This window comes from Tubulanus polymorphus, chromosome 9 (assembly GCF_964204645.1).
Source record: "Tubulanus polymorphus chromosome 9, tnTubPoly1.2, whole genome shotgun sequence".
Classification (NCBI taxonomy): domain Eukaryota; kingdom Metazoa; phylum Nemertea; class Palaeonemertea; order Tubulaniformes; family Tubulanidae; genus Tubulanus; species Tubulanus polymorphus.
Genome location: NC_134033.1, coordinates 7,966,650 through 7,992,969, shown reverse-complemented (window position 1 = coordinate 7,992,969; position 26,320 = coordinate 7,966,650). Strand labels below are relative to the sequence as shown.

The 26,320-nt window shown below is 37.9% G+C and overlaps 1 protein-coding gene across 1 annotated transcript in view; it reads right to left on the bottom strand.

The window, feature by feature from the left end:
• Positions 1-488: 488 nt before the first annotated feature.
• Positions 489-26,320, bottom strand: part of LOC141910514 (protein O-mannosyl-transferase TMTC4-like) — a 65,666-nt gene continuing 39,834 nt past the window's right edge. The window contains exons 12-15 of the mRNA XM_074801208.1: positions 18,334-18,475; positions 17,936-18,050; positions 13,103-13,282; positions 489-708 (exon numbers count right to left, since the gene is read on the bottom strand). Coding sequence (XP_074657309.1) covers positions 563-708; positions 13,103-13,282; positions 17,936-18,050; positions 18,334-18,475 — 583 coding nt within the window. The 3' untranslated portion in view covers positions 489-562. The remainder of the gene's footprint in view (positions 709-13,102; positions 13,283-17,935; positions 18,051-18,333; positions 18,476-26,320) is intronic.

Genomic DNA, 26,320 nt, shown 5'->3' with positions numbered 1-26,320 from the left:
GCTCCATTTGTATAGTAATAGGCTCAGCCTACGGCTGGCCTAAAAAAAAAACTTTAAACAGCTGAAACAATACTTGTAGCAGCCAGCAACACCTTGTATATCGTTAATCTGAATAACTAATCTAAGGTAAATAAAGCAACACCGTCTCTCGGTTTAAACCTGACAATAAATAAACAAGTGCTATTGATCGTGGCTGGCGATCGATAGACCCGATGAAAAAGATGTAATATGACTCAAAAACTAAGGTCGTTATAACCGAAAATTCGTTAGAAAATGGGTCGTTGTTTCCGATGAAATTTAACTGTAAATGAGGAGGATTTTTGGCCCAGGTTTTTCTTTTCGTACATCACAAGCGATGGTCCGTTAGTTCCAAGGTCGTTAGAACGAGGTTCCACTGTAGTACGGTAGGTAACCATGTCAGGATTTACCTGGAATAAGACGGCCTTTTTCCACCGCACCTCTTCCAGCGCATTTTTATCGCCCTACAGTAGTCTGCAAACTTATGGTAGAATAATTTTCAAGTCATACTTGGCAGGTTTCGATAAAACAATAATTGTCATTATCATGTATTTTGCCTTGAGGTAGCGATCTTTTTTCGGACCATGACTAAATACTCGTGAGCGTGATTCAGTCCAGCGTCGAGTTCCAGCGCTTTCAAGTACGTCTTCTCTGCTTTAATCAACTGCCCCCAACGATGATACAAAACACCTGAAATATTTATCGAATGAAATTTAATTGGATTTCATATTTTGTAAAATCAAAACCGATTTCCTAGTTTCATTGTCCAAGAATAGATCTATTCGAGGGAGAGTCCGGAGAGGTGTGAAGAGAATTGGGACGCATCCTCTCGACCTCGGTAACCTGGCAAGAGCAGAGCTATTATTTGATTTCTAGGATTATTGAGATGACTAGACAGTCATTGTGCCATCTAAATGGTGAAGTTTGATATAGCAGAACATAGCAAAATAGCAGACAATCAATTAATACTGTTATAGCCTTATACCTTCATGACGCAGTAGAAGAAGAATGATCCAAGTATTCAAAGTTTTACAGAATGATTTACATTGTAACGATGTAACAGTTTTAAAATAGTTATAAACAAGAGCCCCAAGGGGCACCATGGCCAGCCTGTCAGCTTTTCATAAAATGGCAAATGATGATGCATTCTGTGGGTTAAATTTGTCAAAGTACACTCCCAGCTCAGAGTCAATACTAGTCAGTAACCTGTCTGTGGTTGAGTTTCACGATCGGATATTTTCACAAACCACAGTCAGGAATGGGAAGGCCATTTGGTATAAGCCCATCCGATAATAAAAAGCTTACCACCAACGATTAGGTAACTAACTTAGTCAATACCTAATAATTTACACAATACAATTGTAGAATACAAAAGTAGCACAGACGGCGACTGGATCTGGCAGGAACAAATACCTCAGATAAATCTTTTCCCTTGGTCTTATTGATTTTAATGGGGAATAGAATAGAATTTTCTGAAATTTGCTCAATAAAACAAAATTGAATTGGATTGGATGTTTTTGTTTGTTCAATAAAGTAAAATTGAATTGGATTTGATAATTTTTGCGGAATCAAATTTGATTGAATTTGCAGTTTGAGCACATGGCTAACTAGCATATCAAGGTCATCTATCCGATTTAAGAAATAGCTATTTTTCCCGGACTTTGCACAATGGTCAATGATATTTTCTATAGTGCTAATAAAAATATTCCTCCCAAAAACCAAATCAACAAACCCTTTCACAGAAATCGATCTTGAAATACAATTTTAGATCTTAAAATAAAACCCGGAAGTAAAGTGGTAGATGATACCGCGGGTTCACGTGAACATCTGCTGATTTCTGCGGCTAAGCCAATCATAGAAGATTCCTTGCCTTTGATTGGCTTTTCAAAACAAATATTTTTGCGATCAGATATTCGCGAAAAAGCTCATATAAATTTTAACTAGGCCCTCTTTCAAAATTCAGCTACGTTGAGTTTGGAGAATGGATAATGCTTTAATGAATGATTTATATGAATATATGCTCAGTTGCACAGTAAAAGAGCCTTTGCTCTGGAAACCATGTCATTTAAATTCGCTCCATTTGTATAGTAATAGGCTCAGCCAACTGCTGGCCTAATAACAGTTTATGATAATAGTTTATTTCCACAAGAAATTGTAACAAATTTTATATTTATAAAGGATGTTCCGATATCAGTGGTAGGTGCTCAATTAAAGCAAGGTTGCTTGTCGGGTATGAGACACCTATCCCTCACAAGCGGTCAAAACACATACTCATCAATCATGCACACATTCAAATTTACAAAATTACAAATGGCGGGAAGGGGGAAAAATATAATCCCCTAATATATGAATCAAATTAACAGAATACATCAAATAGCATTATATGGGGTCGTTCATTTCGTATGTACGCATGTAGGGGAGGGGCCAAGGAAGCGAGCTCTCCAAGACACAGGAAAAAATGGCTGACCTTGTGCAAAGAGGAGGGACCAAAATCCATGAAACAATGCGTACATACTAAATGAAGGTCCCTTAAAGAATTACGAAAGGAAGCCAGACTATGAGGTCAATATTTGCTTAACGAAAAAAGTTTGAAGTTTGAACGTAGAGATTTCAATGTAGGAGAATCTCTTAGTGATTTTGGGGCATTTTGCCATCGATACGGAACAAGGCGCGGAAAACATTTGTTGTAGATACTTTTGGTATGCTGCTCAAAACATAATTTTGTTGCCGAGTATTATGCTGGTGATTACTGGTATTATGAAGGAAAAAATGTCGAATTCTGTTACTATTAAACATGTGACCAATCTTTAATATTTCTAATTCCAAGATCTTCTAGTTTGAGGATGAACTTAAATATTTATGATGGTATAGGCTATGAGGCAATAATGTTCATTTTCTGTTAATATATCCTTGCATGTAAAGACAAGCCCATTTTCGCTGCCCCAAAGATCACACTGGATGAAAAAATGCATTAAGAATTGTAGGCATCGTGCTGAAAAGAAATCCAAGATGGATGGCAACCAAGGTGGCCATACCTGACCTTTATTTTCAATAAGGGGTAGACATTTCAACTACCAAAATTATTACACCTAGTATCATGAAAATGCATCAAGAATTGCAGGCTGTTTCGTGCTAGAAATTCAAGATGGCTACCCTGGCAGCCATATTTGAAAGCCGATGACCTCCATATACAATAGGCATGGACAGCTTACCTACCCTCAGACCTGCTTATCCCCAAATTTCAACATCAGTAGTATTGCATACTTATTTCAGTAAAAATAAGCTCGAATCAGTAGTCTAATGAATCTTTGTCTGTCAATAGTTTCCAATTAAGCATCAATCGATCGTTCCCGGGAGTGTATCTACTTATCAGGCGTATCAGGCAGGTGCTGCCACTGTGATGAAAAGTTGAGTAGTGGGCTTTCCCCAAGGATGAAAATATCTATTAATGAAGTCAGGAAAATAATCGTTTAAGAAGAAAATACAAAAAACAATTTCATTTTCATTTCTATTTTGCCTTCTGACATTATACGTACCTCAAAATAAAAAAGCCTGGCCACACGAAATATAGTAAAAACCACTGTTAAGTCAATGAGCCTTTAATCCCAGGTTTTACCAGCTGAAGAAATATCTACCTCGACCTTTATTCATACTTATTTACTACTTAGTATTTTTCAGGACACGATAAAATAATCATATATATATTATATTGATCATACACAGCAGCAATACAGTGAAAGAATAGATAGACGCACGTGTACGCCCCTGGCATAAAAACAATACTCTGACCAGAATTACGAGGAGTAGAAGTAAACGAACCCCCGTACTCCTGCTTTTGAAAGTTCATAACTGTATTCACAGATGTGATGATATACTTTAGCCATATTTTCATACAGGAAGATAAAACAAATCGGTATTTTGAAAAGAACAGATGAAAAACCGTAGTTTTTACGGAGCATCTATGCTTCCGTATTTAGCTACTAAAATCCGTAGCAAATACGGAAATTCCGTGGGGGTAAGCAGTCTGTACCCTCACACCAAATTTTGCGAAAATCCATCAAGAATTGCGGGCTGCATCGTGCAAACAAGAAATTCAAGATGGCCACCCCAATGGCAGCCATATTTGATCACCAATTACCTTTTTTACAATCGGGGTGGACATCTTGTCAGACCCAATCTTCAAGCTAATTTTCGAAATGATTCATCGTAAATTACAGGCGAATTACTGTGTCGAATTCAATTTGATTCCAGAGGGCCTAGCCTAGGCCGATGCAATAGGAGTCAATTAAGATTTGACTTTTTGAAAAACCAGCACATATGGCCTATTCAAATCACATGTAATTCAGAAATTCAGTGCTTCTTAGTTTGATGTCCCTGTTTGCATCGCGCACTTGGTTTATATTATTGTTGACATCGAACGTCTTCAACAGCTGATACAACGGCACCCGCTCCTGTCAATCATCTTAACTGATTCATATACTAAAATGCTCACTATGAAAAAACTATGCGGTGAATCAATCCGGAATTTTTCAGTAGAATATCAGACACTAGGTACCTTTCTTTAAAGGTTTATTTGTTGTATGTCATTAACAATCATTTATATAATACTACATTAATAACTTTGAAGCGGCGCGCCGGCAGCGAACGCTCAAGTAAGGTCAGTCATGTAGGCCAAATATAACATGAAACAGACCACAGTTTTCCCGTCTCTCCACATAAATTAGAGGGACTATAATGGACCATTTGTTGACACTAACCTTTAATAAACTTCGTATGGATACAATCAAGATAATTCCACCCTATAATTCCACGCGCAGCTTAAACATGGCGCCGCCATTCATTACGCTAGTCATAATGTAACACTACGCACATCAAAATCACACTTGAACTGCAAGTGCTGACTCATGAGAAACGATCGAAATCTAGCAATTTGATTGGAAAAATAGTAGCACTATAGTTGAAAAAAGTTGATAAACTACCTCCGACTGTCTAATCATTTAAAAGCTTTGCCCTCATATGGAACTATTTCCGCCTAGACACAGGTGCACTCTGCCGCCGTGATTCGCCCATTCAAAGATAGAAACTTTCCCACAGTCTTACTAGGGAAATATTTATTAAAAAGTGAAATTTCGCACTCTGCATTAATAAGATTAAAGTATCTATTCATTTGACAAATCTTTATCTGAACTCCCACCAACAAATTATAAGTGGTGGCATGAAAATGACGTCATCGACTCACTACCATCTTATAACCTTCATGACAGGTAAAAATGTGTTTACGTACACCGTCACTATCACATTTATAAGAGGACTTGCACGCAACATCCTATAATTTACACAATACAATCGTGACAGTGACTGGAGCTGGCAAGAACAAATACCTCAGATAAATCTTTTCTCTTGGTCTTATTGATTCGAAAGCGGAATCAAATTGAATTTCGTGAAATTTGCTCAATAAAACAAAATGGAATTGGATTTGATCTTTTATTTGTTCAATAAAGTAAAATTGAATTGGATTCAAAACCAAATCAATTAAAGATTTTACAGGAATCGATCTTGAAATGCAATTTTGGATCTTAAAATGAAACCCGGTAGTCAGTAGATGATACTGTACGTTCACGTGAACACCTGCTTTCTGATTGGCTTTCTAAAACAGATATTTTACATTCAGATTTTCACAAAAAGTCTCATATAAATTTCAACAAACTTTTTTCAAAATTCAGCTTCAACGCGTTAGGAATATGGATAATGCTCTAATGAATGATTTGTATGAATATATGCTCAGTTGCACAGTCAAAGAGCATTTACTCTGGAAACCATGTCATTCAAAATCGCTCCATTTGCATAGTAATAGGCCCATCCTACGGCTGGCCTAAAAACTAATTTAATGTACAATTCATCGCCCCTGGTGACCATATACAAAAACCAATGACATTGAAACTCACCAAAATCATAGAAAATGCCATGAGCTATAACATTGCAATTGATTGTAGTTACAAAATATGCATAGGTACCATTATAAGTAGACAAATTATATATTATTCAATATCTAACTCCTTAGTGGCAAGAACAAAGAATTGGGTGATCCCAAATTCCATATGAAGAGATTATCATATTACTGTGCTATAAATGATCGAACATGAAGGCTATTAATTCAAAACCTGTGTTATTTTCCTCAAAAATCCTTTTTCCACCTATGAATGAATTCTGATGAAACTAAGATGGCTGCAAAATTGCGTTATAATTGGCTGATCGAAAATACCTGTCTAAGGTATTAAAGATCGCTTTTCATAGAATACCCAAATTCCAATGAAAAATATCAAACCATTAGGAAGCTACATGACTAAGAGCTCAGACCAAAATTGACATTTTTGGGCACAAAAAAGGTCACAGGATGGCCATCTTGAGTCCAAGCTCTCCAATTTTTCTCATGCTGATGGGTCCTTGGGGGATACAAATATATGCGTACAATCAAGGTAATTGATTAAAGCGTCTTCAAAATATCCCTCGAAAACTTCAACGAGGTGCCCATGGGCACTGTTAGATACAGCGCAGAAGTTAGTGAATTGAAGGAGTTAATCATATCCACCATACTAGACCATACATTGGTTTAGTAAGGTGCTCTTTCAGCTTATACTTAACATAAAAGGAAATACATGTTATAAAAGTATAAGGTAATTAGATTTTAAATGACAAACAGTTGTTTATACGAGGAAGAGAAGGTAAATACGTAACACATTTTAAGTAGGCCTAATAGATTTTGAAATGAAATATATGTAATCATTATAGATTATAAGCCTCCTAATAAATTATAAGGTTTCATTAAATCAAAAAGATCTCAGATGTCATATTTATATTTTTGTTGCTGAAGCTGAAATCAAATCTAGCTGTATCGGGAGATGAGAAAGTATTCTAAGTTCCATACAAACTGTCAGGATTTTCAGGATTTAAAGTCAAGACCTGAGGCTAAAAAATTGATACCTCGTCTCTTCACTCATTGCTGAGCTTACACAGTTGACACAGCCAGCCACCTATCTACCCTGTACATTACTTTTTTAAACCATGATCAATGATACTAAAAAGACTCTTTCTATGTGGGCGGGTTAGTAACAAGTTAGACATTCTAATGAATTCTCTATCTATTTTCAAACTACAGTGGATCAGTTCGACATGAACAATATGTACGTGTGAGCGATGTTTATTCCCTGCGAGCATAATGCGGCCTCCCTGCTACGTACCCGCCTCATCAAAAACCTTAGCGCCAAGCAGTAGCGCATAAAAGATGCAGAGGTCATCAAGACACACAGAGGCAGGATCGTAGCGAGGAAACGACAACTAATGCGGCGTTCGAATTCAACTACAGTCAACCTCGGTTAATCCGTCTCCGGTTAAACCGTATAAGTGCTTATTCCGTATAAATGAATTGGTCACGTTCCGACAATACGCCGTTCCGACAGGGTTAAAAAAACGTGTCCCGATGTCCCGAAAATAATTTCAAGAATACGATTTTTATTATAAAACATCTTCATTTCCTCATAATGTCTATGAAATAAATTAAATCAAATAAATTTGATGGAAAAAATTGTTACGGAAAAAGCGTGACTCAGTAAAGATGTGAATTGAATTGACCTTCGTTCAGCATCAGCCGTATTCACTTTTGATTTGAATTGAATTAGGAAATATTGGTTTCGGTCGGTAATTAGCTCAACCATCAACAAGATGGCAGACGCTGGGCCGTCGTCACACAGCGATTCGGGATCCGCCGATGAATCTGGCCCAATGACAAAACTAGGGGTCCAGGGACACCATGCCCACTTGGGAAATGGTTTCAAATGCTCAACAATCTAACAATTTCAATATTCAACGCCCCCTGGTGACCATTTACAAAAACCAACGACCTTGAAACTCACCAAAATCATAGAACATGTCAGCAGCTACGATTTTGTAATTGATTGTGATAACAAAATATGCCTCGTTACCAATTTAATATGGAAATACTAAGTCATTCTACTATTCAACGCCCCCTGGTGACCATATTCAAAACCCAATGACCTCGAAACTCACCACAATCATAGAACATGTCATGAACTACAACTTTGCAATTGATCATGGTAACAAAATATGCCTAGGTACCAATATAATAAGTAAATACTAAGTTATTCTACTATTCAACGCCCCCTGGTGACCATATAGAAAAACTAATGTCCTTAAAACTCACAACAATCATAGATGATGTCATGAGCTACAACTTTCCAATTGATTGTGGTTACAAAATATGCATAGGTACGAATATAATAAAGAAATGCTAAGATATTGTATTATTCAACGCCCCCTGGTGGCCATACGAAATCCAATTACCTTGAAACTCACCACAATCATAGAACACGTTATGAGCTACAACTTTCTAATTGATTGTGGTAGCAAAATACGCTTAGGTATCAATATAATGTGGAAAAACTTTTTCCCACTTACGAATGAGTACTGATGACACCAAGATGGCCGCCAATTGCGTCATAATTGGCTGATGAAAAATACCTGTCTGAGGTATAAAACATCCCTTTCCAAAGAATACCCATCACAAATTGCAATGAGAAATGGTAAACCAGTAGGAAGCTACATGACTCAGAATTCGGGCAAAAATTAACATTTTTAGGCACTAAAAAGGTCATCGGACGGCCATCTTGAGTCCAATTTTTGTTTCGTTGATGGGCCCTGGGGGGATTCATATATATCCGAAAGATCAAGGTAATTGATCGAAGCGTCTTCAAAATTTCCCTCAAAAAGTTCAAAAATGTGTAAAAAGTGCTGATTTTGGCGAACAACAATGGCTGCCAGTCAGCCATCTTGATTCTGACAGGGCCAGTTTTTGGGCTGAAGATGTGTCTAGGGTAGATACACGTGTAACCCAAATATCAAGACGTTACCTTGAAGCGTCTTCAAAACTTCCCAAAATAACTGGATTCCGTCTACGGACGGACGAACGCTACCGTACGGACGACGGACGAAAAGTGAACGCAATAGCCCGCTGGGACTAAAGTCCCAAGTGGGCTAAAAAACGAAGCGAATGCAAAAATTCCGAAAGACTATAAGTTGACATTTCCTTGCGTAGCCAAAAGTAAACGGGGAGTTTACTTTGCGTTCTGTTTGTCTTGTGGCACTGATTTCAGCATCTCTTACGGCGGCCTTAACGATGTAAAAAAACATTGCGATTCTGGAAAACACAAAAGCATATCGAAGATAGGGAAAATATCTTCATTTTTTCGTCCGGACTCTAAGGAACTGGAGGTAATTAGGGCTGAAACCTTGTTTACATTTTTCCTAGTTGAAATCACGCGAGAGAACTATTGAAAAAAATGTTTCCCAGTCATTACAATTCAATGAACTATCATTGGGGGCGTACTAAAACTTCACACATAGTTGGCGCTCTCGCTGAGGATGCTGTGTCTAAAACAATAACGTGCTTGAAAAATTACAATTTTTGGAACTAAAATTTGTATTTCCGAGTAGTACTTACCCTTTCCTATGGTTTTTGCCAATATTTTCTAAATTTGGATTGATCCCAAATGGTTTATCTATACGACCAGGCCCTGCGGTATTGCATTTAGCCACCGGCGAAATCCGCCATCTTTTTACGTCATAGCAGACCAAAAAAAAAACAGCTATGTGGGGCAGGTGGGCGGGATTCCCACCATAGGAAAGGGTAAGTACTACTCGGAAATACAAATTTTAGTTCCAAAAATTGTAATATTTCCGTCGAGTACTGTACCCTTTCCTATGGTTTTTGCTAGACTAGCCTAGCACAAGGATGGTGGGAAAGGTAGATAGAAAAACCACCGCTCAAACGCAAGGTAAGAGGGAAAAAGAGAGCACTTACCCAAGCACGGAATGGAGCACTGTAGCACAGGGAAGACCGGTTGGCCACAGTGAGTCCGTCCAGCTCAGGGGCCCCTCCGGAATTTTGCGAAATTAATACTTGCAGATATGAGCCCAAACTATGTACAAGGATACACCCCCTGTGATCCTGATAATGCAACATAAATATTCTACACTAAAGGGTCCGATCGGAAAGAACGGACACCTTGAGCCATGACAACAGGACCAAGTGAAGCTAATGAGCCTAACTGGCCTGAAACATCCCGTAAATAAAATGACGTGAATGTCGATGGAGAATTCCAAAAGGCAGCCCGACAGACTTCCTCCAACGGAGCACCCGAAAAAGGCTGCGCAGGAAGTAGCCATAGACCTCACTTGATGAGAAACCACTCCCTCCGAGGAAAGATTCTCCTTCAATAAAATGTCCTTGATCAGTGAAGAGACCCATCGGGCCACTGTGTCCCGTGAAATATCACCCTTTAGGTGATCCAGCAGCGGAATAAATAACCGCTCCCGTGAACCCCTCCGTGAAGCAGAGCGATCTAAAAGAAACAAAACGCCCGCACAGGACATAAAGTCCTGTCCGGGATGCCCGGTTTTACTCGATGTTTTAGGGCTTCAATTCGCCATTGACGCCCAACCGAACCTGGTCGTTGGTTCTTTGCCAAAAATTCCAAAGCAGGCCGCAGCGAAAAAATTCCTTCGCTGGCCCAAAGACAAAGGTAAGCATGATCTGATTATTATTATTCCATTTCCTCTATTGTTTTCTTAAAGCTACATATTCGAGAAATATCAAGTTTATTTTGCTTAAGTTGGTTCTCATTGTAGTTAGATAGTTTTGATAAATTGAGAATATTATGGTGATCTTATGTATGATACACTTCGTTGATATTTTGCATGATTAAGTTTCAAAAAAGAAATTTTGAAACGTAGGTGTTTTTGTTCAATAAAAATTGATTAGATTAAATCGTTCCTATTTATAGTTATTTTGTTCCTATTAAGCAAAACTGAGAAATTGCTTCATTTTAGTAGGTTCCTATTTGAACCCCCAAAGTTCCTCCTAAGATATCCTTCTGTCCCTATCTGCGTAAGGACAAGGTTGGCAGCCCTGGTTACGCGAAGAATGCCAATATACCGCAAAAACATCGGCAAACACACTAATTAGCCTACGGCAATAGCAAATGAAAAAGCGCACACAACTGTGTGGAACCAATTAACTCTCATTTCAATAAAAACGATGCCAAACATTTGTCGACTGCCTCTCTCCAAAAACAACGGCTCACGGACTGGCGCCATCGTCTATTACTCTTTCAAACAAAGAATGTATTTTGTACGAGTCGGTCAAAATAAGACAATGACAAGACAAAGCCGGGCTAGGACTATAGAAATTGCCACACTTACTAAGTTTGAGATACTAAATTAGATAGCCGACTCTATAATAATCCTCACAACTGAACAAACTAACAGCGAACTAAGCTCGGCACAAATATAAAATGAATTGTTCGCCATTTTGTGACTCCCAAAATTACGTCAGAGGTGCCGAAATTCGCAGAAATTCCGAGAATTTCCCGTATTCACGCCGGAAACTCAAATATAGGTCAACACAAGTAACTTATAGAAAGCGAAAAATTTTCGATGTTTTTCGCGTTTTTCACGAAAAATATTGCATCATCTGTTCGAAGCTTTCCGGCCTGACGTCCGCGTACAATTCTACTTGATTCACGATAAAAGACAACCCTGTAAGTATTACCACTAAATTTTGTGCCGCGATTTAACATACTTTTGGCAGACTGCCAACCAACAGCCATAACATAGGTAAACCAAAAAACCTTGTCAATTTTATTTCTTCTTTTGTGGTTTTCTCATTGAAGAATTTTATATGTTGTATCACTGATATATAAAAAGCCTACTTGTAGATTCGACAGCAAATGATGTACAATTATGCTCATGTGTTTACGTTAGTAGATCAAGATGACGTCATACTACATCGCTAAAAATCCCCAAAAATGACATAACATTGACAATTTACCCAATTTAGGCTTCATCAATAGTCTTCAAAAGTTAAGTTTCAATAATGTTATCGACGCGCGCTCTCATCACTGTGCCGCAGACTAAATACACATAATCGGGCTCTAAAAATAGATCGCTGACGCAAAAGTCCAAAAGAATTATTGAAGATTAATCATTTTACTTAGTAATAGTAATAGTAAGAAAGTTTTCAGCGTTGCTCGACGTACTGCGATCTGTAAAAACTATACTGTGCATGTACTAGACTTTTACACCGCATGTGAACGCTGAGTATCGATTCAACACAGCAGCTAATGTTGAATCGACGTAGCACGTGTACTCGCTGAGTCCATATTACCCATGTGTAAACATTCAATTAATCCGCTGACACACACACCAAGAAAATACCGAACTTTCTGGCAATAAACGACAAAATAAATTTCCCGATTTCTATACACGGAAATCAACAACTAAATCAGAAAATAGGCCTATGTAATGTGCTATTCAAAAAATGTATGCGTGGCACTATTTTAAGCTCATACTGATAGAGTTTTACTTCTGGACAGGGGTGGCGCTACTTTAGAGACTCAATTTTTCATTTAGGCAATATTCAATTAACCAAGTAACGAAAATTCATCATATACGAACTCAACCTTCTGTGTTTCATATTCAAGCGACTGTGAAAGTTTCAGACGAAAAGCATTTGACGTGACGGATTCCACGATAACAATAGGACAACGTGTACTACGTACTGTTGTCCTAAAAAGTGCTGATTTTGGCGAACAAAAATGGCTGCCAGTCGGCCATCTTGAATTTGACCCGGCCAGTTTTTGGGCTGAAGATGTGTCTAGATTAGATACATGTATAAAGCAAATATCAAGACATTACATTGCAGCGTCTTCAAAACTTCCCAAAATAACTGGATTCCGTCTACGGACAGACTAATGCTATGACGGACGACGGACAAAAAGGGAACACAATAGCCCGCTTGGACTAAAGTCCCAAGTGGGCAAAAAAGTACACTTAAATGGATGATCTCAATAGCTAGTATATTTTCTAATTTTCTTAAAATGGGTTCACTGATGGGCTACTGGGAGTGAGTCATCAGTATTACATAGGTTCACAGATAATACTCATTATGAAAGGATTAATGCAATTCAGTTAACAGACATGCGGAAGGGGTCAAAAATGTTTGATAACTTACCAAGATTTAGGAAATAGACAGGCTTCGGATTGATTTTGATGGCGATATTGAAGAATTTTTCACTTTCGACGTATTTTGACTGTTTCCCGAGGACATTAGCGATGTTATAGTAAATCTGAGATTCTTTCGGTACATACTCCAGTGCTTTATGCGCAATCCGTTCTGCCTCGGTATACTGTTCTAAAAAATAAATACGCAAAGTAACTTACATAAGAAACAACAAGCCATATCTTTCTCCTATATTATCCGAAACCCACTAAGTTATAAGAAAATCAGTCAAAATCTGTAGACTGTAGAGCGGGAACAAGGTCCAAAATACATTTCACATACATATATGGGATTGGTGGCCATGTTGGAAGACCTACATAATACAACAAGAGCCCCAAGGGGCATTATGGCCAGCCTGTCAGCTTTTCATAGATGGCAAATGATCCATTCCATGGGTAATATTTGTCAAAATACCCCACTCAATACCTATAATTTACTCAGTACAATCAATTTTTCATAAGTAGCACAGACCGAGCCGTCGTTTAAGTTAACTAATATTATGTCACGTAATAAGCAGAGTGGACAATGAGCCATAGTTACAAAAACGATTACCGAAGTTGAAAATCTAATTTCCGCATGTTCTGGAGAACTTTTGAATTTAAATCAGGAATATACATCACGAGGGAGTTTCAGCTACGATAACTAATGTTCGTCAATGTTACTGGGTTCCTCGATTGCGTAGGCTTACTGCTAAACTATTATCCAGTTGTAAGACTTGTAGAGAACGCCAGGGTAAACCGTATGCGTATCCAATATCTCCTCCTCTACCACCAGAGAGAGTGAAGATGCAGTGCTGTTTGCGATAACCGGTCTCGATTACGCTGGGCCATTCGAATTTCTGTCTAACTTTAAATCTGTCTACTGTGTCAAAGTCGTATATTTTGTTATTCACTTGTGCGGTAACCCGGTGTATTCACTTAGAACTTGTCGTAGATTTATCATTACCGACTTTCATGCTAGCGTTCCGTAGATTTTGCAGCCATCGTTCTGTTCCTACCTGTTGCATATCCGATATTGCTGCAACGTTTAAAGCAGCAGAGAAACAGTTAATTAAGTTATTCTCCTCTCTTCACTTGGAGAAACAACTTGCGTTGAAAGGATGCGAATGGAAATGCGGGCCTTGTCGAGGCCCATGGTTCGGTGGATTCTTTGAACGATTGGTTGGTTTAGTGAAACGTGCATTGAAGAAAATGTTAAGGCGAGCAAAACTAGAGTTTACCGAATTACAAACCGTAGTCACCGAAATAGAGTCCCCATTGAACGACCGTCCGATTACCGCCTTATGCAATGGAATGTCAGATCCGCAACCGTTAACGCCATCGCAATTATTATAGGTCGTCAAATTAACGGCGTACCATACAAATTAGTTGATATCGACGACTTACACAATCCCGACTACATTCAACGATCAGACGTCAACAGGGCGAAAAAAAGAGCCTATTTGTTCAATCACTTTAAGCGTCGTTTTTTCGAGGAATATCTTCCTGCTCTTCGTGAGAGGCATGGTCAGGCCGGGAATGCCTCTTTCTCAGAGTTGTTATGTAAGGTTAGGTTGACGATGTAGTGCTCGTACACGCAGACAACACCCATTGTTATCGTGGAAACTAGCCGTTTTAGCGCGCTTACATCCTGGAACAAACGGAATCGTACGTGTATAAGAACCAACCAAGGCTATACCAATTTCGAAACTGGTTCCGTTAGAAATTGCGTGTCAGGACATTAACTCGTTAATCAACGACACCAAACAACTGAGTGACGTTCCACTCAGACTTCAGCGTGCTGCAACCATCAAGGCTAATGAACTAATTAAGATTCAGTCGAATTCAAAAGAACTGTCATAAAAACCGTTGTTGTGTTGTAACATCGTGGGACTGGAGTGTGTCGGGAATATTTCAGATATTTCGGGTGTCAGTTTTCGTTTTATTAGTTTTCCCGACAGGCTTCAGCTCTACGCATGCGTATTTTGTACTCGTTATATAGTATATGTACTTGTTTTCCAGTCAGCCATTAAAAACAGTCTTCTCGTAGTCAACAGAAATTTAGTCATTGTCGTTTAACTCGTCCTTTTTCCTGTTTTAATTGTCCGTGAGCGGCAATTGAATTGGATTTGATATTTTTTTGCAGAATAAAATGTGATTGAATTTGCAGTTCGAGCACATGGCCAAAAGCATATCAAGGTAATCCATCCAAAGCTATTTTTCCCAAACATGGCGCAAATTGTGAAGGATGAATTTTCTTTAGGCTAGTGCATATGAAGATTCCTTCCAAACCAGAAAGTAACATTCCATGATGGGTTTCAGTATTGACTTAGAACTTGAAAAGTTAATGGAAATAACTGTGTTGATGTGGTGCATGTGTAATCCATACTATCAAGGTAAAACATCAGAAAGTATACTTACCATGACCACTGGATACAGTCTGCTCTCGGCACTATTGCCAAGAACCCATGACATAGGCCAATGACCATGCAGTCCATGGGGGAGAAGCTTCACATCCATGATTTAACACGAGTGTTTAGAAGCTGTTCAGAGACTGTACCTTAAGGCCAACTGCTAGCTGAGGGCCTGTAGCTAGTCTTACGATTGACCAAGTGGAACCGGAAAACAATATTCACCAGCGGTAGAACGACAGTTACGCAAGATTAATTATGGGCATTTTGGACTTGACAATGACATAAAACAACTAAAACTTTAGCACTAACTACTCGGGACAAACAAAATCAGAAGCTGCTATATAAGTTTTTTAGAACAGTACATATAAAACCAGGCCGGCCGGTTACTGTTGAAATCAAGTTCATCAACTGAATGTGGCTTACAATAGTTTCATTCATAGGATATCTTTTAATAGAAAAGCAATTAATGCCCAAGCTTAAATCGTTTTTAAATAAGACACCATGTCTTTGCATGACCATTCATTCGACAATTAAGATGTGGGTCTGTTGATGCATGTCTGTGTGCACGCGGTAAAAACACTAATCTGGTCCTTTGGAAGCGTTATCTATTACTACAGGTAATTGATACATAAATGGTTAACGGTTAACGCCTTATTGCTGACAATGCAATCGACTCGCACCGTGCACTAAGTATTAACAATATCAAAATCATCAGTGTTGCAAACTAAATACAAGATAGCCTGGCTCCAACGATTGCTAACATGAGGGCATAAAAATGACGAGTTCAATTGATGACACTTACTGCCATCTTCAATTACTTAAGATTAGTCCTCAGCGTTGCTCCAAACACGGATCTTGGCCGTATACTGCGTGTGATGTTATCACTGCGAAAAATAGTGGATGCGCGCTACCTGGTGCGCTGATATTTCGGTGTTTAAATGATGTTTTTTTTCAAACAAAATAAACTCTATTCATCAAATGCCTCGTTTGTTTTGTGGAATATATAATTAAACTTGGACTTATCATCAATATTTCTTTGTGACTGTGATTGAAGCTCCCGTACTCAGTAAATTCGAGTGATATAATCGGGCGGAAATCTCAGCTGGCCAGTTAATCTACGCTGGTTTTTGCGGTAAAGAGTAGCGACCGTCTGAAACTGCAAAGAATGATCCGGCCTTATCCAAATTCCGAAAGTTCTATAGTTCACTGCGTAGTTGTGTCCGAAACATTCCCGAGTCTCTCGGTATTAGCGCTGAATACCGCGCACGAGGCGTTAATACTAGATCAGCGCCAGGTGCTGTATGATCAATATCTCCATGTACAAACATGTTCTGTGTTACATACACACAGCGAGTGTATTGAGCGTCGCCGTAGTAACGCACTACAGCAGCTTGAACTAACGAGTACCGTTGATTATTTTAAAACCAGATTTGGGCACTTATAAACATCAGAATCAAATATTAACCAAGCTTCCCCATCTACATCAAGTACAGAATAAATGTGCCAATTTACAGAATTATCGGTCCACAAAAACAGCTTAAATCGTGTCATAAAGAAACATCCACAGACAGACGGACAGACAGACAGATGGCATTCGGGTGGATAGATGGGTTCGGCTGACGACGAAACCCATCAAAAACCAAATCAACTAGAGATTTCACAGAACACCAGCAGATTTCTGTGGCTAAGCCAATCTTAGAGGAGGCTTTGGTTTCTGGTTGGTCTTTTAAAACTGATATTTCTGCATTTAGATTTTTGCAAAAAACCTCCTATGAATTTTTAACTAGGCACTTTTCAAAATTTAGCTCCCTAGGAATTGGAGAATGGATGACGCTTGAATGCATGATTTGTATGAATATATGCTTAGTTGCACAGTGAAAAAAGCCTTTCATCTGGAAACCATGTCATATGAATTTGCTCAATTTGTATAGTAAGTGATCCAAACTCGGTATACTGTTGATACAAGTCAGAGACGATGACAATACCCCTTGTGGCTGACGAAGAGGGGCAAAAAATGAAACACCCTATGATTCATTTATACATCAGATGGTAGAACAACACACCCAGATATAAATAGCATTACTTAAAGGGTAACTGACACTTTTTTTTAAATTTCAAAATATGATGTATTCTATTGATCTATACACTCATCTTCAACCGTTCTGTTCCAAAATGTTTAGTTTACGTGCAATTTGTGATTTTGCAATTTGCGAACATCAAAATCATCAATTCTGACTAGATTGAAAAGATTTTTCCAATTATGAAATCACCTAGCCTTATTGTATACTATAATATATCGTTTAGTGTAAAAAGTAGAAAATCTTTAAAAAAGTGTCAGTTACCCTTTAATGTATATTTACCATCTTTCAATAGAAATTATTGAAAATACTTACCAATATTATCAAGTAAAATGATCATATTGCTCCAGGCGCTGACATGAGTTGGTTTCAACCGGGTTGAGTTACGCCAAGCAAATAAGGCCTTTGTATGTTGCTTTGTTTCCAAATACTGTGAATGCAAAAAACTGCAAAGATGATTACTTAAACCACACAATTGTGAAACTGGATCAACACTAAAATTAAAACCACTAACAACTGCTGAACTGATTTCATAGTCAAATAGCACCCACACCACTGTGGGACTGAATCAAGTATCAAATTAACCCGCACTAGAACTGAAGCGAGTGAAATTTAACGTGCACAACTGTGGAATTTGCCCAAAATCAATTAAATCGACAATCGATCTGAACTATCGCAACTTACTGTGGAACCGAGTTTCAAGTTTCACTTACAAGATTTCCCAGGTTGAAGTAACAATCAGGATAGTTTCTGCGATGTTTTATGGCGTTGAAATAGCTTCGTTCTGATTGTTCATATTTCTTAAGCGTTGATTGTACGATACCGAGGTTCATCCAAGCAGCCGCAAAGTTATCACTGCAAAATAATTACTGGTAGTTTATCTTCTAACTATAAAACAGGTGCGTTGGAAGCAATTCCAAATGATTTTCGTGACCAATTGCCATTTTTTTACAGGTTCCAATATGTTGACACGGCGAATTTGCTTAACCTTACAATACCAATATCGGATGGCATACGGTACAAATTGGCAAGCTAGCATACCCGTACCGTATGTGATACGGTATCGCAGGGCATATCTATCAGTATCAGCCGGTGCTGCCATCTGCATAAAATCCAAGATGGCAACAGCCAGGAACAAGAGATCCACGGATCTTAATATCTCGGGCGCAGAATGTTATCTTTGTAATGTATAGGCGCCATCGGATTGATGCATCTTTGAGGTTTTCATTGAACACTTCATGGATGTGTAAAATCTGCTGATTTCGGTGAACAACATCATCGAAATCTAATCAGCAATCATCGCGGCAATACACAAGGTTTGGGCCTATTCGATTGTGCACGCATAATCTTCCGTGAAGTAGCGTATCGATTGAATCTTCGTTTATTTGCATAATGAAATAGATATGGGGACACGGAATCGATACTATGGCTATCAAATTAAAAAGAAACATATAAGACGCTCCCATGACTGGAAAATGAGAAACTAAACCGAACAGATTAATACATGAGAAGATTAATAGACCGGTTTGTCTGCGTCAATCGAATATGCCCTTACACTGATTGACAGAGGGAGCTCAGCCAACCGCAGGGAGCAGTTATTTTACTTCAATGTAACGTTGTATATCAGCCTTCTAGCCTTTTATGAAACAAAATGCTCCTTGAAATTTCTTTAAAAATCGCCACAAATTCGTCGCTTTCTCTTAAATGAACGCGATATCCAAAATTCCATTTCCAACAGAGTTTAGCCGCATGATGAAGCTACATTTTGCACATAAACATAGTAGATTGTATGACATCGTGTCAAAGTTATAACCTCATTTGTAAGCAAAAATTCGATTTTTGGACCCATTACAACATATCGGGCTTCGCCCGAGATAAAAAACAATTTGGCTGGATGAAACAGTTCAGCAGCTCGTCTATGATGCTGACAGATACGATGCTGGTGACTTGGAATTTGGTAGTGAACAAATTGAGAGTGACAACGAATATGACAGTGCAGTTCAGATGATGAGACTTAGTCAGAAAATAGTTTAGTGCCGGCAATGATTTTGATGATGAAAATGAAATCTGTGACAATTTTTTATACCCGTTGATCCGGTTGTCATGGCAACGGACACTAAGAACAATAATGAATAACCAGAAACTGTCCATCCTCAAGGTCACATATATCCAAATTATTTGTCTTAGTTGTAAGCCCAAAGGTTTTCAACACCATGGTATATAATATGTCAGTGTCAAATACATAGGTAACAATTTTCTGAGGCCTGAAATCATACCCTAATGAAACCCCTAACATCCTCAAATATACCCCTATAAACCCCTAAATTCTATCCGGTACAGCAGCGGAGACACCATGTTGTATTGAAAGGGTTTAATTTCATCAGAAACATGGCATTCGATGATAAAGGACCATGGGTCCAGTAGGATCAACTGAGTACATTTTACTTTTGAGCACAAAAATTGATTTTTTCTCAGATTTGCAATAAGGTATAAATAATAATGATATTTCTTTATTTGTCTCCTTTTCACAATGAATTTATTACAATTTCATGATTCGTATAAAGGGAAAAGGACAGCTGTTACAGATGAAATGATGGTGCGCTGTGTGATTAGCATGTTCAATTTTGATGATATACATGGTAATGGGTTTTCCCTATGACTCCCTAGCACATGACAGAACAATCAATACCATGTTCTTGATGATGACATCGCTTGGAAAGCTAAAGGGCTTTCCATTTAAAAATTGTATTTTGCTGTATTGCACTAACAAAAAATTCAAGATTTTTGAAGATGGCCTGGAGGCCATCTTCACTGGGGGCGGACATCTTACCTGACTCACACTAAGTTCAAGAAAAATCCATGGAGAATTGTACCGAGCCTGTATCAGGATAACAGCGCACCGTGGACACAGAGTGAAATATAATGTCTCAATACTAAGTTATTTGGCTATTCAACGCCCCCTTGTGACCATATAAAAATCCAGTAACTATGATACACACCACAATCATAAAACATGTCACAAGCTATAATTTTGCAATTCATTGTGGTTACAAAATATGCCTGGGAACCAATACTATGTGAAAATACTAAGTTATTCAGCTATTCCACACCCTCTGGTGACCATATACCAATGACCTTGAAATACAACTTCATCATAAAAGATTTCATAAGCTACAACTTTGCAATTGATTGTGTTTACAAATATTCGTTGGTATTAATATAAATAGGCAAATTGTACATAATCCAATACAGGGTTCATAGTTGTCAGGCCTTGGTCAAAATCAAGACTTATTATCACCTTTGAAAAGTGAAAATCAATACTTTTTAAATCAAATGCGCTAACCATCAACAACTGTCACGCCAAAACTTAGTCTATACAGGCCTGTACCCAGGGGAACGTACCCCCTCACTATAAAATTTTGAGTTTCACTATTATTTGTCAAAAAAAATTTCTTGCTCACATACATATAACTATGATATAGATATAGACACTGTTATCAAAAAATTTGCAAGTCTCCATAAACGATGAGACACCAGTGTATGTTGTTGGATTAATAGACCTAATGACATTTTTTCAGTGACATTTTTATAAGAAGTATTCACTAAAATTTGAACGAACATGCATTTCTATTTTAAAATTGTCCCCCTAAAGAAGCTTTGCACCTACGGCGCTCGCAGTAGGTCCACCGCAAAATCAAATAAGTACCATCCTCTCTAAATTCGCACCCACCCAAAAGAGAGGCTGCGTACAAGACAGGCGTTCATGACAACACAACCACCTGAATTTTCCATAGATTAAGCCGACTTGGCCAATAATCTGAGGGCAGTTTTTTAGCCTAAAATACATGGATTTCATAAAGCTTCGCCCAATAAGCAGAGGCTCTTCATCAAGAGATTTTAATTTACTCAATTTGTCAATTAGTTTGTCTTAATTGACGATGAATGAGGCTGACAATACGTGAGCGCCTGTGGATATATGAGAGCGCTGTGTATACGCTAATATCATCACTGTACTACGCTCAGGTGATCACTAACACACACAGCAGCTATATAGTACTGTAACCTATATTCGCACACACGCGACTGACTGCTGACTCGGGTATATACAAATGTATTAGCGACGTGGTATTAAATTGACCGCAATTTCACAAGTCAGAATCCATCCATCCACAAAATCTCAAAAAAATACAAGACAAATACTGGCTATGAAATATGAGTCCCACAATCACAAGCTCGAAAGGAATTTGAATGGGAATTTATTAAAGCTGACTCGGGTAATACTGTGAGACGGAAAAATTATACGAGAATTATCAAAATCAAATTGATGACCATTGGTATCCCAAACGTGGGTAGCCACAGCACTTTGGGGTTATTGATTAATAATATCTTTCTTAAGCTCTTTAATACGAATGCTGAGGGAGCGACCAGTTAATCCAATGTCAGCTCCATAGAGCATATACCATAAGCAGTAGTTGGTTTGTTTTCTCACAAGAAATTGATTTCCTAAAAAACGTTTTCCACAAAAATGGCTACCCACAAGATTTGTTTAATTCATGTCTTAGAAGATTTTTGAATAGTAAATGTAGTGATGATACTCCCGCTAGTATGGTCAGGGAAGATAAGGTCGAAACACTTTTTTTCGTTCCTTACATAGGCCTCCCTTCAATTATATTTAGCAAAAAACTCAAGAGTCTATTCAAACAATATTACAACGTGGATATTCGTATTGTCTTTACTTCTTTCAAAATTAGGAACTACTTTTCACTCAAGTCCCATACTCCTTCACCCTTGTTGGCCAATGTAATTTTAAATTCAAATGTTTGCGTGATGCAAATAACACATACATTGGTAAAACAATGCGACATTTGGCCACAAGGGTAAAGGAGCATGGAACTTGGCCTACAGTAGGGTTTTCAGATCACGTGATCAAAACCGGCCATAGTGCCATTTTTTCCCACTTCAAAAGTTATGAACTTGATAAATTCAGTAATTGTCATCCGATTTACTTGAACTAAATTTTCGAGGGAAGATAATAAGCATCTTGTACTGTGTTGAAAATTCCATGTTAATGCGCAGCGTAGTTCGCGAGTTACAAGCTGTTGGACTCCAGCCAACTATAGATTGTTGATTGACAGGTGCGCGTGTACTCTTCACCGCGGATTTCGAAAAATGCAGTTTTGAGATGCCCAACCTCTAGGCGATCTCGCAAAAAAGGGGCGGGACTGGGGATCACGAAACCTTCACAGGTGTTTTCAAAAGTTCTTGATTGACATCCAGGTATGCCGTACTTGTTTGTACCGGCAATTTGACCGATTTTTCGACACTATAAAGTTTTAAATGCAATATATTTCATCAAATTATGAAATTTAGAAATTAGTTCTCCCCCAGGTGTAAAAATATAGTAGTTTTAGTGTATATAGCAAAAGGTTTTAGTTTGATTCGTTAAGCCGTCTTCCCCGGAAATTGCTGTAAAGTTGGGAAGTATCGAAAAAATTGCTACATCCGGGCATTTTCATTCACTTCCGGGTTCGCGTTAGCGTTTGTTTACATGTGTAAATCAGCTGTTTACGCTAGTTTTAAGTTGTTTTAAGTCATTTTCTCCCAGGATCAATGAAGTTTATGATAATAATTTCATTTTGAGCAACTTTGGGGTTGATGTAACCGATGAAGCTAAAGAAATCCCGTGTGTTATTCTGAAGGCCTTTTAGGCCTACCTCCTCGCTCGGCTCATCAATCACACTGAAAAAGCAGCTAGATGAGCCCCCTGCCTCTCCCCAATAAAACTGACCATGTAAAAACTAAACTGAAATGAATTTATTTATGTTTTACTAATCAACTATAAGCTACAATTGAAATGGCCAAACTCTTATGAACATCTTTGGACTTGGGCCGCCACAAAATTTCTAATTGCTGCATTTTATTAATTACAAGCAATCAAATTCTCAATCCACAAATCCATTAACTTATCTATTGAAGCTTATTCAGATAAGAAGGTTGCAGTTTAAATTACTCCCTCCAGCCAGTGGTAGGCCTAAGCTTTAAGGGATTTGCCTACAATTCTACATTTTGCATAATGATTTTTTCAACATGGGTTCGGCTTATTTGACTTCACCATATTTCTTGGAGTCACCTGCAAATAATAAAAGTGTAAAAGTGTAATAAATCCTTCTTCGAGTACTTTATATACCATAAAGGTTCCTTCTGGATCTTCTTCAGCTATGAAGATCCTATAGGCCTAACGCAACTTGGCCTAAATTTTAAATTCAAGAATTCTTATTCGATCTCTAATATTTTCTTACCAATCAACTGAATGCATGAATCCTGATTAAATAGAGGAAGCTGGGGTAAATACGGTCAGTTTGATGCCAATCATGATGCGTTTTTGGGTTTGAAATACTTTCCGAGCGCCGGCAACCATATTGATCCCAAGAATCAATTGTTGCTATAGTGGTTACCATGGCAACCAATTTCTATGTGTTGCGAGGTCTGCGACAAATTATGGTCGCATATATTTATCCCTGTAAAGTTGTAACACAAATAAGTAAACATTTATCCTCTGCTTTTAGCTGATGAATACCTGGATCTGGCAATGAGCCAATTAATTAAGCTAATTATTAGTTTAAGTTTTATTATCAATAGGGAAACTATTATTCTGATTTTTCCCAAAGTTTGATTGAAATCGGATGACAATTCCCAAAGATATACAAGTTTCTTTTCTACTTTCAATTGTTTCTTAACTAAGAAATTGATCATTTGGTCACCATTTGACCTTATGACCTTTAGTTCATTTCCTAATGAAGACTCTATGGCTGAGAAGTGCGATTTTCAGCCGACAAATTCCTTCATAACTTTTGAACGGCGCAACCGATTTTAGTTCTGTAAATTGCTATGATCTTATATTAAACCCTTCTTTCATTTAGGCCCTTTAAATTGTTTCTATAGTGTTTGGAAAATTTTCACTTGAAATCCCTACCTACAGCAATTAAGGAACATTTAACATCATGTAAAAATTGTGCATCAAATTTTTCTTTAAAAAACAACTTTTCAATCGTTGATTCTGGAAAAAATGACTTTGAAATCACCATCAAAGAGGCATTATACATAAAATCCAAAAAACCAAGTATTAACAAACAACTCTCCACACATGGTGTCTCATTTTTACTGAACGTATTTTGATATGTTTATAATCCATTTGTACTTTGTAAACTAGGCCACTTCACGCCTGCATGATATTCTCTGTAATTAGTAACAGTATACTATACATAGTTTGTATCTTTTCATACAAATAAATATCGACTTGGAAGACCCGCTACAAACCCTGCAACTCGCCCAGTGGGGAAAACAAATGTCTGGGTAACCCCAATTTCACATAAGAAGATGAATTTTATAATAGCGATAACATTTAACAAATATCACGACTATAAGTTAAGACCTGTAAATATTTTTCTCAAAAAATCCTTTTCTATCTATCCTATTTTCCGGTGTACAGGTCAATTTTTTATTTCAAATTTGAAACATTTCCAAACTATAAGAAACTATTTTATCAACATCTTAAATTCTAATTGGTATATTTAGTATATAACTTCAATAAATTGCCCATGGACAAAGTGTGGTTTACCTTGAAAGCTAGAGGTTGTTTGGAGTAAGGGCATTGCTTGAAAAATCTTTTTAATTCGTGACTTCAAAGTTCTAGAAGTTTATATTGTATTTTATCTTTCTTAAAGAATTATTTCTGTCCACGTCCAAAATTTCGTAGGGTACAGGTAGGCGCGGCAGGGAAACGTATTTTATATTTTCAAAAAAATATTTTCACAATATGACAAAATATTCAAATAAAATTCATATGATGTTACATATCAGAGGGTGGCTGAAAATTGAGTCTCGGGAACGAAACCTCTTCCAATGTATGGCCGCGGAAGCTTTAACACCGGGGCGTAGTATTAGATCGTTTTAAATCCTGGAATTTACCACGACAATATTGAGACCTCGACCTATACCTATAGTTTGCTGCTTAGTATTTTCAGGTCACAAGAATTTACAATTTATTACAAATTCTATCAAACAGAAAACACAGTGCTCATCTTCTGCTACGACGATTATTCAGCCTGTTATCATACCAAACGTGCACGCGCCAAGCAGCGTTACAGCATCTCCATATAGTAGTCTGTATGAGCGTGTGTTTAAGTGTGCAACAGTCTAATGTTTAGCACTCCCATCCCGCGCACGTGGAGGCCTTTTGTAGTGAACGTTCGCTTCACTTCGATCTCAATCAACACAATCACCGGGTATTAAAATGAAACAATACCTATGGTGATATGTGAAATAATTATATTCTCACCAGCAATGAGCATTTATATTTCGCACCTAGTCCAATGAAACGTTCGCCATAAATGGCTTCCCCATAATTATTTCAGTAGCGCCGGAATTCCCCGTATATCCCAAAAACAGCCAATCACATTCGCTCGTAGAGACGACGCCCCCCAATCGAGGTGATTGAAATTATATACGCAAGAGCTAAGAATTTTCCCGCCAAAAACAGTTTTTCGTCGAATTTAAACAGAGTTGACCATGTCATCGAGGATGGTCGTCATGTCTTCAATCGTATCGATTATACGTCATTTAACCCGAGAACTAATGAAAAAAATGCTCACATAAAAAAACGTACCGCGATTTTACATGAATTGGCTTAATGCCAACCCC